The sequence below is a fragment of the Columba livia genome, chromosome 27 (assembly GCF_036013475.1).
Source record: "Columba livia isolate bColLiv1 breed racing homer chromosome 27, bColLiv1.pat.W.v2, whole genome shotgun sequence".
In the NCBI taxonomy this organism is placed as follows: Eukaryota; Metazoa; Chordata; class Aves; order Columbiformes; family Columbidae; genus Columba; species Columba livia.
In genome coordinates this window covers 3,008,947-3,024,739 of record NC_088628.1, presented here as the reverse complement: position 1 = coordinate 3,024,739, position 15,793 = coordinate 3,008,947, and the positions used below count along the sequence as shown (strand labels likewise).

General features: G+C 49.8%; 1 protein-coding gene across 4 annotated transcripts in view; it reads left to right on the top strand.

Annotated features, from left to right (window-relative positions):
* The window catches only part of UHRF1 (ubiquitin like with PHD and ring finger domains 1), a 27,276-nt gene extending 11,483 nt beyond the window's left edge, over positions 1-15,793 (top strand). For 3 of the 4 annotated variants that reach the window (XM_065042634.1, XM_065042632.1, XM_065042633.1), the window contains 16 exons: positions 1,999-2,161; positions 4,766-5,026; positions 5,703-5,875; positions 6,653-6,868; positions 7,052-7,158; positions 7,305-7,491; positions 8,166-8,289; positions 8,381-8,488; positions 9,168-9,272; positions 10,141-10,247; positions 11,065-11,227; positions 11,331-11,468; positions 12,478-12,589; positions 12,708-12,865; positions 13,109-13,207; positions 14,372-15,793. In XM_065042634.1, the coding sequence (XP_064898706.1) occupies positions 2,009-2,161; positions 4,766-5,026; positions 5,703-5,875; positions 6,653-6,868; positions 7,052-7,158; positions 7,305-7,491; positions 8,166-8,289; positions 8,381-8,488; positions 9,168-9,272; positions 10,141-10,247; positions 11,065-11,227; positions 11,331-11,468; positions 12,478-12,589; positions 12,708-12,865; positions 13,109-13,207; positions 14,372-14,518 (2,358 nt within the window). In that variant the 5' untranslated portion in view covers positions 1,999-2,008 and the 3' untranslated portion in view covers positions 14,519-15,793. Of the gene's footprint in view, positions 1-918; positions 1,055-1,998; positions 2,162-4,765; positions 5,027-5,702; positions 5,876-6,652; positions 6,869-7,051; positions 7,159-7,304; positions 7,492-8,165; positions 8,290-8,380; positions 8,489-9,167; positions 9,273-10,140; positions 10,248-11,064; positions 11,228-11,330; positions 11,469-12,477; positions 12,590-12,707; positions 12,866-13,108; positions 13,208-14,371 lie in introns of those variants that run through there. The other variant, XM_065042631.1, reaches the window with a different exon arrangement.

Here is a 15,793-nt window from a genome sequence, read left to right as displayed (position 1 = left end):
GCGGGGGGTGCCGCGTCGCTGCGATGTCGGCGTGTTTTCACGCGCGAGGTTGGCTCCGCGGGTGCAGGGGCGGGGTGTAACACGGGAAATACCAGTTTTTGCATTTCTCTCGGCGGCGCCTCGTGTTCTCTTTGTGCGCGGTCAGGCCGCCGGGGCCTCGGGTGGCGGTGCCGCCGGGGCTGTGCCGCAGCGCCCAACCCGCCGCCATTCCCGCTCTCGCACCCCGGCGGCTCTTCCCCCCCAACCACCAGTTTTTGTGCTTCTTTTGGAGCCGACTTTTCTCAGAAACCTCATGGTAATCCCCTGCTTACAGTTTACTCCATCCGATGGCCATCTTAAGAACACTTTATCATTTCTAATTTCCTCGTAGCGTTAGGAGTTTTGGGGAAAAACCTCCTTCCAGACCAGCTCTTTTTGTCCGCTCGCGCCCCACGTGTGTGGTTCTGCCATGTCACCCAGGCCATGTTTTTAGGAGCGGGGCCGTGCACAAGCCCCAGAAGTGACCCAGACCTAACGGCCTGGGGAGTTAGAGGCCTCTTGCGGATTATTTGGATTATTCAGATTATTCGGTTTATTCCGATTATTCCGTTTATTCCGATTATTTGCATCACAGCAGGGAGAGCAGCTCCCCGGGGGAGACGCGACCCCTCGGGTGAGGAGAGCGGTTGTCACAGGGGGAATCATTCCTGTCCTGTCCCCTCTCCGGTGACCCCCTTTTTAGAATAAAAACCGGCACCGTTGTCTCAGCACCGGCGGGACTTTCCTGGACGGGGGGACCTTGGGAATTTGGGGAGGGGGTTGCCGGCTCCCCCGCGGTAGCGGAGCGGGGGTCGCCGGGCCGGGAATCCCCGGGAAGCGCCGGTTCCGGCGGGTCCCCCCCCATCCCGCGTTCCCGGGAGGCGGCGGCTCCGCCCCCCCCGCTCGTTCCCGCCAGCGGCGGCCAATCGGCGGCCGCCCGCCGCGCACGGGGCTTTTCCGCGCCAAACTCCAAAGCCCGGGGACAGGCGCGGGCGGCGGGTGCAGCACGGCACCGGCCTCCAGCACCGCCACACCGGTGAGTCCCGCCGGGCCGCCCCCCTGCCCCAGCCCGCCGCGGGGTCACCGGGAGGGTGGCGGAGGGGTTTGTATCCCCCGGGAGCGTTGCGGGGAGCGGCTCCCGAGCTGGTGACAGCTGCCGGTTAGCGGTGCGGCTCCGCTGCTCGCCCCCCCGGCTCGGGGCGGGTCTCCCCGGGGGGTGAGCGCTCCGGTGCCGGTTGGCGGGACGCATCGCTCGGGGGCTGCGGGAGCGACCCCCCCCCCCCCCTCCCCGCGCCGCCTCCGAAACGGGCCCGCGGGAGGGGGTGTGAGCGGCGGGTGGTGACCGGCGGGGGCGCGGGCCGGCATCGCCCCGCTTGGCTTTCGGGGCTGGCGGCGGCGGGGGCCGCTGACACCCCCTTTTTTTTTTTTCCGCCGTTGGACCAAAAGCGATTCCCGCCCCGTCCCGGGGTGAGTGTGCGGGGTGTGGGTCCGCAGCTGCCGGGCGATGGGCGGGGGCTGCTCCCGGGGGACAGCGTGGAGACCCCGGCTGGCGGCGGCCCCTTTAAGACCGCTCGCTGCCCCTCGGCTGTCATTTGCATGTTCTCGCGAGAGCCGGGCCGTGGGCCGCGCGGGGCGGGGGATTCCCCCGCGAGAGCCGAGGGAGCGTTTCAATTGTGGCGCGAGATACAGTTGGCGCGCGGCGCCCGCCCGCGAGGCGGCCAGAGAGTCACGGGCGCAGCTGAAGCCGTTAGCGCAGCGTGGGAGGGGGCGGGGCCAAACCTCCAGTAGCCAATCGCTGCTGGAGCCGGCCGGGTTGTCGACCAATAGCGCGGGGGGGAGTAGAAAGTGGGCGTGGCGAGCAGCTGGTGGGCCGGGGCGGCGCGGTGGCTTGAGCGATCCCATTGATACGGTACCGGGCGCGCCGGGCTCCGCGGTTCCCGTCGCTTTAACCCCGTTCCGTTCCCTCCCGGGGCCGAGCAGGACCGGCGCCATGTGGATCCAGGTGCGCACCATGGACGGGAAGGAGATCCACCGCGTGGACTCGCTCTCCAAGCTCACCAAGGTGGAGGGGCTGCGGCTGCGGATACACGAGGTGTTCGGGGTCGAGCCCCACCGGCAACGGCTGTTTTACCGGGGCAAGCAGGTACCGACGGGCCGGGGGGGTTTGACAGCCCCAGCAGCGGGGGCGGGGCCGCTCGAGCGCCTGCGGGACCCCCGCCCTCCCCCGCCCCCCAGACTCTGTCCCCCGCCAGCTGGGGAGGGATCAGTTATTTTATTGTATTTTTCTTGCATGAAAACGGGATATTTTGCTGCCATCTAGTGACTCCGGGCTCCCTTTCCCGCTGCTCCGCAAGGAGAGGAGTTAGCCAGATAGTGGGCTTCATTCTCCCACTTGCAAACGTGGGTTTTTCCTTATTATTTTTTGTCTAGTGCGTTGCCTTCGCGAAGCATCTCTGAACCCACCAACGTTACCGCGGGCTTTGCGATCTAGCGCTTAAAACTTCTCAAGCCTTGTGGCTTTTATTGCTCTGGAAGCCGTAAAGGTCCCGTTTCTGATCTTGCTTTGTAGGCTGGACCAGCAGCTTTTAGGTTCTTCTATCAAAATCTCATTAGGTGCGGAACTCGCTGTGAAATCTCGAGTGGTTCAGTAGTTTATTGTGTTCTGACAGTATATTTGCTATCACAGTTGTATTTTCTTCCACGTGAGTTAATAACGCGTCTAAATTAGTATTAAAGACAATTGAGACTGTTTACAAAGGCTTTTTCCATACCCTGTGTAGCACCAAACCTTCCTGCTCGAGACACGTCTGAACTAGGGGCTGGGCATTCAAATACATTAATTACAGAAATAACGAGTTTAGTCTGCAGTTGAAATACTGTGGGATGGGGGGAATTAGACTCTTTTTCCACGTTTCCCTCCATTTCGGGGTGATTAGAGCGAGCTGCACGTGGTAATTAGCAGGTGCGAGTGTAGGATATGGGAATACACCTGGAATAGCTTTAATTAACAAACTTGGGGACTGCTAGGAGTAAAAGAGGCTTGTAGGAATATGTAGAATCTGAAGGGCTCGTGTCACCTCCGTTCTGCTGTGTCGGTGTAAGTTGGGGTGCGGTAATTAGCCATTTGTGGTTGTAGATAAAGCGATAAGGGGGGACACTCACAACCATCAGACTTCCCGACACAGGGCGTCTGAGGTTAAACAGATTTTTGGTGGGAGCAGTAACGTCCTTGGGAAGGATGCTCTTGCCTAACAAAGATAATTCCTCTTTGCGGAATTCCAGTAGTCCTTAGTTTAGGCGCGGTTTTAGGCAGAAACAGTTATCCGGTGTGATCTAACCTCTTAGTCACGGTTCCCCGCCGCGCTCGCTGGTGCTTTGGCTTTTTGAATCATCAGGAATGTGATTAGTTATTAGTTAAAAATTAAAAATGATGTTAGGGAACTAGTTGTTAATGAAAAACCCGCCTCCCGTGTCAGGGGGACGTTTTCCGACGCCGCGTTTCTCTCAGGGCCCCCGAGCTCCTGCGGTTTCCTGCGCTCTCTGCCGTTCCAGCTCTGTCCGCACCTGTTGTCACTCGTGTTCTTCGGTGATAACGGCGCCGTGTTTGCCATCCCGTCTCTCTGTTCAGAAGAAACAACCCATCTCTGCTTTGTTCTCGTGTATCTCAATGAGTTTTCATCTCTAAACCAGAAAAGAAAAGTCCAGATCGCTTCCTGTACAGTCAGATTTCCAGGGATTGTTCCATTGCCATTTTATGCCATAAATCAGAATTGAATTATCATGGTGATTCCTGTGAAGTGCAAATTTTTGTGGTTTTGCTCTGTTTCCCACTGATAGAGAACAAAGCCCTGGGGGTTGCTTTTTCTGGTGGTTTGGGCTGGAAGGGGACGATCATTTCCTGTATAATTTCTTAGTCAGACCTTAACTATGTGGTGAACTTGTCTAAACTTCCAACTGCCCGACAGTTTAACTCTAAAATGGTTGCGCTTCTTGGTTTGCTCTTGAGGGGAATTGAGACACGCCGGGTCCTCTGTACTTTCGCAGGGGTAGGATCTTGATTTGACTACATACGATGCAAAATACGCTCTTAAAATTAGCGAGGGTGTGAAATGAGGGCACGCCTGGCCGCGCTCCAAAGTGATTGGCTGCTTTCAAGTTGAATTGAACCTCTTTTGATTTGACTTTCAATGGAAAAAAGTTGTGCGCTTTCCCAGAGAAAAGGTGGCGATTCACTCTTGGGCTTCTACTTAGGCCGCGTTTAACAGGGCGATGTTGTGACAATAAGCCGGAGCGTACACAATTAAATATAAAGACTAATTTGTGTTAGTGTTACGGGATGTCTGAATGACAGCAAGAACTTCGGAGTTTGTATGGCAGGTGGAATTAGCTTTAAATCTTGATGGGAATGTAGGGGATCTGTAGTTCTTTAAGTCAGAATGTACCCACAAACCTTCCCAGATCCTGTAGAATTCTGTGGCTTAATCTGGGCAGCAAGTCTAGCGCAGCGTGGCAGTCTGGCTCTTGTAGCTGGTAGAGCCTATTGAAAAAACCAACATATTAAATAGGAAGAAGAATAACCTCTAAGTAACTGCGATGCAGAAGAGCTGCCAAGTTCCTCCGTTGTTGATGGGTCTGAAGCACCGCGGCCTCTCGGCGCACAGGCACGATGGCAGCGCAATGGGTGGTTTTGAGCCGGAAAGGCTCCGTTGGGTGAAATAACCGGATCCTTGCGATGCTCTCCCTGCAGATGGAGGACGGGCACTCCCTTTTCGATTACAGCGTCGGCCTCAACGACATCGTGCAGCTCCTGGTCAGGCAGAGCCCGGCGGTCCCTCCCGTTGCTCAGGACAAGGCGCCCGAGCTCTCCGACACCGACTCCGGCTGCGGCTCCAGCCAAAGCGAATCGGACAAGAGCTCCCACAACGGCGAAGGGGCCGCGGAGCCGCAGGACCAGCCCGGCACGGCCGCGCAGCCGCTCTGGACCGACCCCGGCTTCGGCCTCTATAAGGTGGGTCGTTAAACAGCTGAGATGAATTAAAACTGCGCTTTGGGGGGGATTTGGTTCTGGGTAGCTGAGAATTTCTGACGATCTTTCACGCCTCAATTGTTTCCTTTTTATTTGTAATTTTTTCTTCAAGCCTCCAACCAACCCACAAACCAATTAAATGCAACACTATGGGTCAAAATATTTTCCATTTTAGCCTTTCAACTAAAACTACAATACATTAATTGCTTTTTTGCTTGGAGTCACTGCATTTGTCAAAGCCGAAACGTTCTTGTATGAACAAAAGAAAATCTCAACCGGCTGTTCAGAACCGTTTTCCTCTCTGTTTCAATGGATTTTATTACAGATCTGGTCATGTCTTTGCCAGACTATGAGCAAGACAGTTCTGGAAGCCTGTTCTAGAGTAACTCATTATGCTTGGTACTAAATAAGCTGTTTGTACGTGTTGGTGTCAATGGAATTTTAGCCTTAAAGGTTCAACCTGAGAAACATGTAGGGCTGCACAATGGGATTGGGGAGGCGAAGGAGATCTTAATTTTTAAGACAATGTGTTAATTATCTTGATAATGCTGGTGTTCTTGAGGTGGTTGAGTCTTTGGGTAGACTTGGAAATCAATGCTTAGTTTGATGCTTTGTTTGCTAATCCATTTCGCTGAGCGCTGTGCTTTGCTTTGTGTAGATCAATGACTTGGTCGATGCTCGTGATACAAATATGGGAGCGTGGTTTGAAGCCCAGGTTGTGAATGTCACCAGAAAAAACCCGCCAAATGAACCGGCTGACAGCTGCGCGGACCCCGATCAGCCCACAGCCATTCCTGAAGAAGATGTGATATACCACGTCAAATATGAAGAGTGAGTTTTGTTCGCTTCTTGGCTAATAAAGTCATTTGGGTCATGATGTTGATGGGAAATTTTATTGTAGCGATCTACAAGGTACAGCAGAACGGGGCTGATGCAGTAATTACATTAATGAGTCCTGTGAATCCCAGAATGTGAGGGGTTGAAGGGCCCTGGAAAGCTCATCCAGTGCAATCCCCCCATGGAGCAGGAACACCCAGATGAGGTTACACAGGAAGGTGTCCAGGCGGGTTGGAATGTCTGCACAGAAGGAGACTCCACAACCCCCTGGGCAGCCTGGGCCAGGCTCTGCCACCCTCACCCCAACAAGTTTCTTCTCAAATTTAAGTGGAACCTCCTGTGTTCCAGTTTGCACCCATTGCCCCTTGTCCTGTCACTGGTTGTCACCAGAAGAGCCTGGCTCCATCCTCCTGACACTCCCCCTTTCCATCTTGATCCCCAGGAATGAGTCCCCCCTCAGTCTCCTCTTGTCCAGCTCCAGAGCCCCAGCTCCCTCAGCCTTTCCTCACACGGGAGATGCTCCACTCCCTTCAGCATCTTGTTGCCCTACGCTTACAGTTGGGATTCAACGGGAGTTCTGGGGGCTGGAATCGCGTTTTTAGAAATATCCAAGGTGAAGTGGGACACAGTAGTAGCAGAGTTGGACCGTCCGGTTCTGGCCGTGTCTGTGTGGGAGAAGATTTTCATTCTTCATGGTTTTCTTGTACGTTGTGTGGCACTGGTCTGTAAATCGACCTTCTCTGTCCCTCTTCGCCTCCCTTCTGCTTCAAGTTATCCAGAGAATGGAGTTGTACAGTTGAGTTCGAGCGATGTACGGGCTCGTGCACGGACTATTTTGAAGTGGCACCAGCTCGAAGTAGGACAGGTGGTGATGGTCAACTACAACCCTGACGAACCGAAAGAGAGAGGCTTTTGGTACGATGCGGAGATTCAGCAAAAAAAGGAAACGAAAATGGTCAAGGAGCTGAATGCAAAGATAATACTTGGGTAAGCGAATTCCTAAAGAATAGAAATGTGGAATAAATTGAACTGTTCAACTCTGCTCGAGCTTTCATGAGGTCCGAGCGAGTCCGCTGAAAAACCAACGTGACACCAGTGGTGCAGGAGAATGGGACCGATGCGGATTCACGCTGTCTGCTCTTTCTGATTGTTCTCAACTTCTCCTTGCAGGGAAGCTGGTGACTCCTTGAACGACTGCAGAATTATTTTAGTGGATGAAATCTATAAAATTGAAGAACCAGGCAGTACTTGTCCGCTTAGTGCCAGGCCATTAAAACGTGAGTCTGTTGCAAAGATATTCTGCTAACTGTCTTTGTGAGGATCAAAGGTCCAAGACACTCGTAGCTGTGACTCTTTGACCATTTCCAGCGTATCTTGGCGCTTTCTGGAGTCTGAAGTAACCCGTGGTTTCTCTTTGCTCCAGGACAAAGTGGGCCTGTGTGTAAAGCCTGTAAGGACAACCCCAACAAGACCTGCCGAATTTGTGCTTGCCATATCTGTGGAGGTAAACAAGATCCAGATAAACAGCTAATGTGTGATGAGTGTGATATGGCTTTCCACATCTACTGCCTCAACCCTCCCCTTAGTTGTATACCAGATGATGAGGATTGGTAAGTTCTAAGTACGTGTGCGTGGTATCGCAATTACCATCTAATTAGGAGCAGAAAGTGAGGTCTAGAGCTTTAGGCTCACCCTTAGGTGCAATATTATGACTGTAAAGAGAGATTTGTGTCTTTTTTGTGTTGTTGTAGGACTTCATAGCTTTCCCTGAGCATCAGTTTAGTGGCTTTCCAACTTATTTTCCTAGCTTTTGGATCTATTTGCCTGTTCAAAGAGAAGTGCAGGTACCTGTAAACCAAATGCCAACCTGATGCCAGGAGGCTTAACATGTATCATGGTTTTTATGGGTCACTTACAGGTATTCACAGCTCCCATCACCATATGAGGCTGGCAATATATACTGGTTTATATATGAAATATATATGGTGATAGACATACTTCACTAACTATATCTATATGCATATAGATAGTGAAATATATGGCTTGCGTCCTGCCTCAGCATTTTATACAATGAGTTTTGGGAAATCAGCTGGTTTCCTGACACATCTGCAATGGCTTTAGAAGGTGGTGCAAGCACAGGTCTAATTCCGGTGCTGAGAGTTGTCTCGGTGTCTTGTCTGGTTTCACTTGGGGAATTTGTAGCATAACTCAGTATGTTTTGAGCAAGTTCTCTTTTCGTTTAAGGCTTTGCTACTAGTTAATTGTCATTGACTGGTGACTTTAGGTATTGCCCTGAATGTCGAAATGACGCAAGCGAGGTGGTTTTAGCAGGAGAGAGATTAAAAGCGAGTAAAAAGAAACAAAAGATGGCATCTGCTAATTCATCCTCGCGGAGAGACTGGGGCAAGGTCAGTTCAACCAAAAGCCGTTTTATATTGAAGAATAGCGCGTGTTCGTTCCTTGTAATTCTTGCCTGATGGGTCCCGCCCTTTGGAACAGGGAATGGCCTGCGTGGGTCGCACGAAGGAATGTACCATCGTCCCCTCCAACCACTACGGGCCCATTCCCGGCATCCCGGTTGGCACCATGTGGAAGTTCCGAGTTCAGGTATGAAGCTGAATCACCGGCCTGAGCCACCGTAGGAGACAAACGGGAATAACCCAGCTCGTGTGAGAAACCTGAAGCAGTTAATCTGGGGAGTGTATGTCACTGGATATGTAAGAGCAGAACGGAAAGAATTCTGGCTTTGTCCAGGTCAAGTGTTCCATAACTAATGCTGCATTGTCCAGTGGGTTGGTTTTTTTTCCTTCAGTGCTTTTTTTGGTGACTCAAAACCCCCAAACCAAACATCTTTGCCAGTAGTTTCTCCTGGAGATGTGTTCTTTTCCAGTATTAGATGAGGGTTGCTATTGCAGGTCTTTCAAGACCAATCCCCTTATACAAGCGTTGCGTTTTAATACCTGCATTATTCTGAAATCCCTGGAGCTTTTCAATAAGAAATCTTAGTGAGAAAGATGCACATTTCTAAACTGACATCACAAAATAATATCCACATGTTCCATTTACTGAAATATTCAACAGCTTAATTTTTATAACAACTTTCCTTTCCCCTGCCTGGAGTTTTTTCAGGATAGTGGCGAGAACGGTTTTACCCTGTATTATATGCAAAACAAATGTTAAATAGTGTTATTTCTTATCTTATTTTCGATAGCAGCGGGTGGTTGTATTGTTTGTAGCCTGTTGACAGCAGTTGCATTGCGAACCTTGTTATGGTTTTGTTGCTCAGGTGAGCGAGTCCGGTGTTCACAGGCCGCACGTAGCGGGGATCCACGGCAGAAGTAACGACGGCGCTTATTCCTTGGTTCTGGCGGGAGGCTATGAAGATGACATAGTGAGTGAATCTGCATTATTTATGTCTGAGAACCCACCTACCACGCAGCTAAAACAAAGACTTGGCTTTAATTACTTTTTATACAATATCAGACATTTCCCCATCTTGATGAAACTTACGTTCCTCAGAAGAAAATTAGGCAAACTACAATATGCTGAGCTGAGAAACAGGATCGTTTAAATCAAGTTTAATATCTGTACATCAGCTTTTAATCCACAAGTCCTTAGATGTGTTTTCAGGGTCTCCATCGCATCCGCGGTTTGAACAGTCTCCCGGTATGTGCTGACAGATCTTTCGGTGTCAGAAGAGTGTTCAGAACAAAATTGGGGACAGATGTTCTGCTTCTGCGTGTACCGTTTGGTTCTGCTGGCCAAACCTGACCCGCACGGGGCTGCACCAGGTCCTGCTGCTCGTTCTTCTTGCGGATCACTGGTGCATTACCTGCCTGCACCTCTTCACCCCAAATGCCTCTTAGAACTTGGATCTGGGGAACAATTTCTTCCCCAAAGGGCTGTGGGGCATTGGAACAGGCTGCCCAGGGCAGTGCTGGAGTCACCATCCCTGGAGGGCTGGACAGACGGACATGAGGTTCTCAGGACATGGGGCAGGGACAGGGGTAGGGGAACACTTGGACTCAACAATCCTGAGGGGCTTTTCCACCCAAAATGATTCTATGAAAACGGAGCCTGGCTCTTCTCTCTTGACAATATAACAGGACCAGAGAACTGAGCTCGGGAGCCTAAACAGAGGAAGCATCTTTGCTTTTTCTGAGAATACTGTGTTAAAGCTACTTGATTAAAGGACTCTGCTGCTTTTACTGAAATGTGGTTTTTTCTTAATCTGTCAAAACCATCTGTGTGTGTTGCAGGATCATGGAAATTCCTTCACGTATACGGGGAGCGGAGGGCGTGATCTTTCTGGAAACAAACGCACAGCGGAACAGTCTTGTGATCAAAAACTCACGAATATGAACAGGTTGGCAACTTTGACCTTAGTAGTAGCCGGGAATCTGTTTACAAGGGCCTGTAGTGACGGGATGAGGCGTGATGGTTTTAAACTGAAAGAGGGGAGATTCAGGCTGGACATGAGGAAGGAATTGTTGCCCTGAGGGTGGTGAGAGCCTGGCCCAGGTTGGCCAGAGAGGGGGTAGATGAACCATCCCTGGAGACATCCCAGGCCAGGCTGGACGGGGCTCTGAGCAACCTGAGCTGGTGAAGATGTCCCTGTCATGGCAGGGGGGGCACTGGGGGAGCTTTAAGGTCCCTTCAACCCAAACCATTCTCTGAGTTTATGCAATTAAGGAGCAGAGCAGTAAACAAGTGTAGAAGTTTTCATACTGTCACCTGAAGACCTTTGCAGCCTTTTGTCACCTTTGGAGAACAGATCACTTGTAATTCTGAACTGTTGCTCTTACAAATAAGCGTTGGCTAGAGTAGGTGGGCCATTAAGGTACCATAATGAATAATCGATGTATTTAAAACGGGGTCTCCAGCCAGGAGGCTTAATTTCTATCTCCCAGAATTCTTAGTGTAACTCAAGATACTTGAAAGTGTTACTATGTAAAATAACAAGCAGAGCTCCTGGCTACATTGTTTTTACAAAGAAGCAGAAGGTTCCGTGTCTTTGGGAGCCATTGCTATGGTTCAGCACAATGCCACTACCAGTATATTGTTGTAGTTAGTTTTATTACCTCTCGGTAGCTGGTTTCCCATGCAAGCTTTGCGGAATCACAACTCCAGAATGCAGAGTTCTGCCTGGTAAATACACGGGGTGATGTGCCTTTCCCTTGCAGGGCTCTGGCTCTGAACTGCAGCGCTCCCATCAACGACAAGAGCGGCGCTGAGGCCAAGGACTGGAGGGCCGGGAAGCCGGTCCGGGTGGTGAGGAACGTCAAAGGAGGCAAGCACAGCAAATACGCTCCCGTCGAAGGGAACAGATACGATGGAATATATAAGGTAAGAAGGATTTGAACTCACCTGCTGAATTAGGGAAAGATCACTTGGTTACGGCCAAGAGGTTTTCACGGTGTATGATGGAATTGCATCCGACTTGTTTTAGGTTGTCAAATACTGGCCTGAGACGGGGAAATCTGGATTTTTAGTGTGGCGTTACTTACTTAGGAGGGATGATGAAGAACCTGCTCCTTGGACCAAAGAAGGAAAGGACAGGATGAAAAAGCTTGGCCTAACAATGCAGGTACTCGTCTGGGACATGATCGTGGTTCCCCCAGGCAATGAATTTGATGGATCACAGGAATCTTTCTATTGTACATTCTTACTGAGCACGATCCTTGTGTAATAATCAAGATAATCTCCCTTAGAGCGAGGGGAACACAAGTGCTTTCAGTCTTGTGGGTTGTTTTCTTTTTACATCAGGAGGCTAAATGGGTAAAACTCCCCTTTTTGTACAGAATTTCTATAGTTTCACAGAATCCCAGAATGGACTGGGTTGGAAAAGCCCTCAGAGCTCATCCAGTCCAAGCCTTGGTCCAACTCCAGTCCATTGACTAGATCATGGCACTAAGTGCCATGTCCAATCTCAGTTTCAAAACCTCCAGGGCCGGTGAGTCCAGCACCTCCCTGGGCAGCCATTCCAATGCCTGACCACTCTCTCTGCAAAGAATTGCTTTCTCATCTCCAGCCTCAATTTCCCCTGGCAGAGTTGAAGCCCATGGCCCCTTGTCCTATTGCTGATGCCTGGGAGAAGAGCCCAATCCCCACCTGGCTAGAACTGCCCTTCAGGTAGTTCTGGAGAGTGCTGAGCTCAGCTCTAAGCCTCCTCTTCTCCAGACTAAACAAGCCCAGCTCCCTCAGCCTCTCCCCATGGGTCTTGTGTTCAAGTCCCTTCCCCAGTCTTGTTGCTCTTCTCTGGACCCGCTCCAGCACTTCAATCTCTTTCCTGAGCTGAGGGGCCCAGAACTGAACACAACACTCCAGGTGTGGCCTCCCCAATGCAGAGCACAGGGGAAGGATCACTGCCCTTGTCCTGCTGACCACGCTCTTTTGGACACAGGACAGGACACCATTGGCCTTCTTGGCCACCTGGGCACACTGGTGGCTCCAAGCCAACATAAAAGCTCTGCAAGAGCAGGGATTTATTGCATAAAACAAGAATCTCAGGGATCATTTTGCGACATGTAACAGTCTTTATGCCCATGAAGTGGCATGTTTGCATTGAATGCTTCTTGCTTTGTGTTTTGCTGCAGTATCCTGAGGGGTATCTTGAAGCCGTTGCAAATAAAGACAAGGAGAAAGAAAATAACGGAGACGATGATTTTGATACCCTGGGGAAAAGGAGGAGGAAAAGGAAATCAGCAGGTTTGTGGAGTAGGCAAGTGGATATGAAAGCCCTGTAGGTTTTTGTGCGTTTTGCCTAGTTACTCTCTTCTGGTTGCATTTGCTTGTGTGTTTAAGAAGTTATTGTGTTTCCTTTCAGGTGGGGAGGAGAAACTCATCTCTTCTCCTACAGGAACTCCGAAGAAAACAAAAGTTGAGCCGTACAAGCTGACATCTCAGCAAAAATCTCTTATCAAAAGCGACGAAGCCAATGAAAAACTGTGGAATGAAGTACTAGAAGCTCTCAAAGATGGACCGGTATGTCCTGGGGTTTGTTTTTCCCAGAAACAAAGTGACAACTACTGTTCTGTCCCCGGACACAAACCTCTTGGCTGCATTAAAGCAGCAGCCTCAGACCCTTAGCCTTGCTAAGCTTTACAAACAAACTTTCTATGACTAAAGTAATCCCCTGCATTTAATGTAGGGTGGTAGGTGGGGATTTTTTGGCTGTATCTTTCAGAGAGCAGCAAGAAGAAGTTGATTCCAATGTTTTCTTTCCAGAAATTTCTAAATAAAGTTGAGGAGGCCTTCCTGTGCATTTGCTGTCAGGAGGTTGTGTTTCGGCCGGTCACAACCGTGTGCCAACACAACGTGTGCAAGGTGAGTGATGGACAAAACTCTGAGTTCTGAGCCTTTAACTGACTTGTTTAGTGGTGAGAGAGAGGTGTTTGGGCGGTAATTAGTCTTTTAGCACGAGTCAGGTTTATATATTAAATCTTTGATTTGATACAAGTTCTTTTGGCATAGAAAAGTCTGTGCTTTAAAGGAACATCCACGGTTGTCGCTAAGGCTGACGAGAGCTCCAGCGATCCCAGCAGGTGCTGAAGAACCTGCTGGACACTCACAGGGCTTGTGGAGCTCAGGTTTGTGTTCTGAAGAATGATGTGAAGTTGCCAAAGCTCCAACACCCTGTAACAGCTGCAGGGGAACTGTTGATATTTAGAAATGTGCTGGAATTAAATATCTCCACCCTGTACCTGAACGCTGTCTGCGACCGTGCCGACGCACGGGCGCTATTGCACATCATGACAGGAGTTTTCACAGAATCCCAAGATGTCAGGGGTTGAAGGGCCCTGGAAAGCTCATGCAGTGCAATCCCCCCATGGAGCAGGAACACCCAGATGAGGTTACACAGGAAGGTGTCCAGGCGGGTTGGAATGTCTGCACAGAAGGAGACTCCACAACCCCCTGGGCAGCCTGGGCCAGGCTCTGCCACCCTCACCCCAAACAAGTTTCTTCTCATATTCAAGTGGAACCTCCTGTGTTCCAGTTTGCACCCATTGCCCCTTGTCCTGTCACTGGTTGTCACCAGAAGAGCCTGGCTCCATCCTCCTGACACTCCCCCTTTCCATCTTGATCCCCAGGAATGAGTCCCCCCTCAGTCTCCTCTTGTCCAGCTCCAGAGCCCCAGCTCCCTCAGCCTTTCCTCACACGGGAGATGCTCCACTCCCTTCAGCATCTTGGTGGCTGCGCTGGACTCTCTCCAGCAGTTCCCTGTCCTGCTGGAACTGAGGGGCCACAACTGGACACAATATTCCAGGTGTGGTCTCCCCAGGGCAGAGCAGAGGGGCAGGAGAACCTCTCTGACCTACTGACCACCCCCTTCTAACCCACCCCAGGTACCACTGGCTTCCTGGCCACAAGGCCTTCCCTCCAGCTTCTGTGTTTCTCGGCCTTGTCAGCACCTGGATGAACAAGGGTATAAAAAGATGAAGTTAAGCTGCACATCTGGATTTCTTAACCCGTTATTTTGTCCCCCGACAGGATTGTTTGGACAGATCCTTCAAGGCCGATGTGTACAGCTGTCCCGCCTGCCGCTACGACCTGGGCAAGAACTACACCATGCAAGTGAATAAAACTCTGCAGACCATTCTCAGTCAGCTCTTCCCCGGCTACGGCAATGGACGGTGATTCCGTAAAGCACTTCTCATTTCCTTGCCTTCAGACTTACTAATGGGTTTCAATGGGCGTAAAAAACAAAAGAAAATAAGAGTAGTCTGTGTTCTCCCACACCCCTAAACAGTCTTCCCTGGTTTTAAAAAACTATAAACTTCAAGGAATATCCTTTTGTATGTTTGTGGGGTTTTTGTTTCTAAATGTTGAATTTGCGTTTGTTCTTGGTTTCTTTTCTCCCCCCCCAAGCTGCCATTCATCAGCACAGAATTCTATTGTTTTTTAAATGGACTTACAAAGTGCTTCTGGTAAGGCTGCTAATGATGATCAAAGTTCTCAGAGCGCCCCCTGTGCCCCCTCTTTTTTAATTAATATTATTTTTCTTTAATTAAAAAAAAAATGGCTCGGTTGCTAGAACAATCTTCAATGGGGATTTGGCCATACAGGTAGATATGTGCATCACCTTGGCAGCATTTTGATGCTCGATTTGTACAAAACGATTCCTGGCTTACGCTCTTTTTTTAATACCACACGTGGGTATTTGCCTTTTGTTTTATTTGAAAGAATTATTTTGAATAAATTTGCTAAATCAGAAGCCATTTCCTGCTCATTTTGCATATCGAAACAAGCCGCTTGCGCGTAGCCAAGCGCTCGAGCAATACCAAGTTCTACCTCAGTTGGGTTTCTTTCTTTTGGGGACCTGTCCCTCTCGCCAGAAATGCCACTGTGGGAATCGCTGAAGCCATTCAAGTGCCTTTTGTCCTTTGCTGAACGACGGGCTCTGAACCACCGTATTTCTCCTTTTTATTTCATAAGCACTGAATTGTTTCAACCTGCCAACCGGATTGGGGTAAAACACGACACTGTAGCTGACGTTCGGGTTTCTTCCTCCCGCTGGGTGTATTATGGTAACCTGATTTCTCTGCCTTTGTTTCGCTGCGTTTCTACCTGGAAATGGAGAATAACCAATTCTGACTCTTTTCTGAAACATTTTCTTGTACGTGACCCCAAAAAGGCTGAAATTTGTGAATGGGTTTGTCTTTTTCTACCATTACCAAAGTTTGCAGTTTAATACCTCAACGAGACAGGGATGTTTTTAATCACACTTTACTGCAGACAGACTGGAACAAATGTGCCTATTTTTGGTTTACTTAACTCTTACCCTTTTTAAAATTATAATGTTAATATGCTAGGGAAAAAATACACATTTTATAGGTTTTTTTGCTGAATTTGTCAATTTTTTGTACAATGTGCAAGTTGAAATTCTCAAAATAAATATCTTTTCAGATGAAA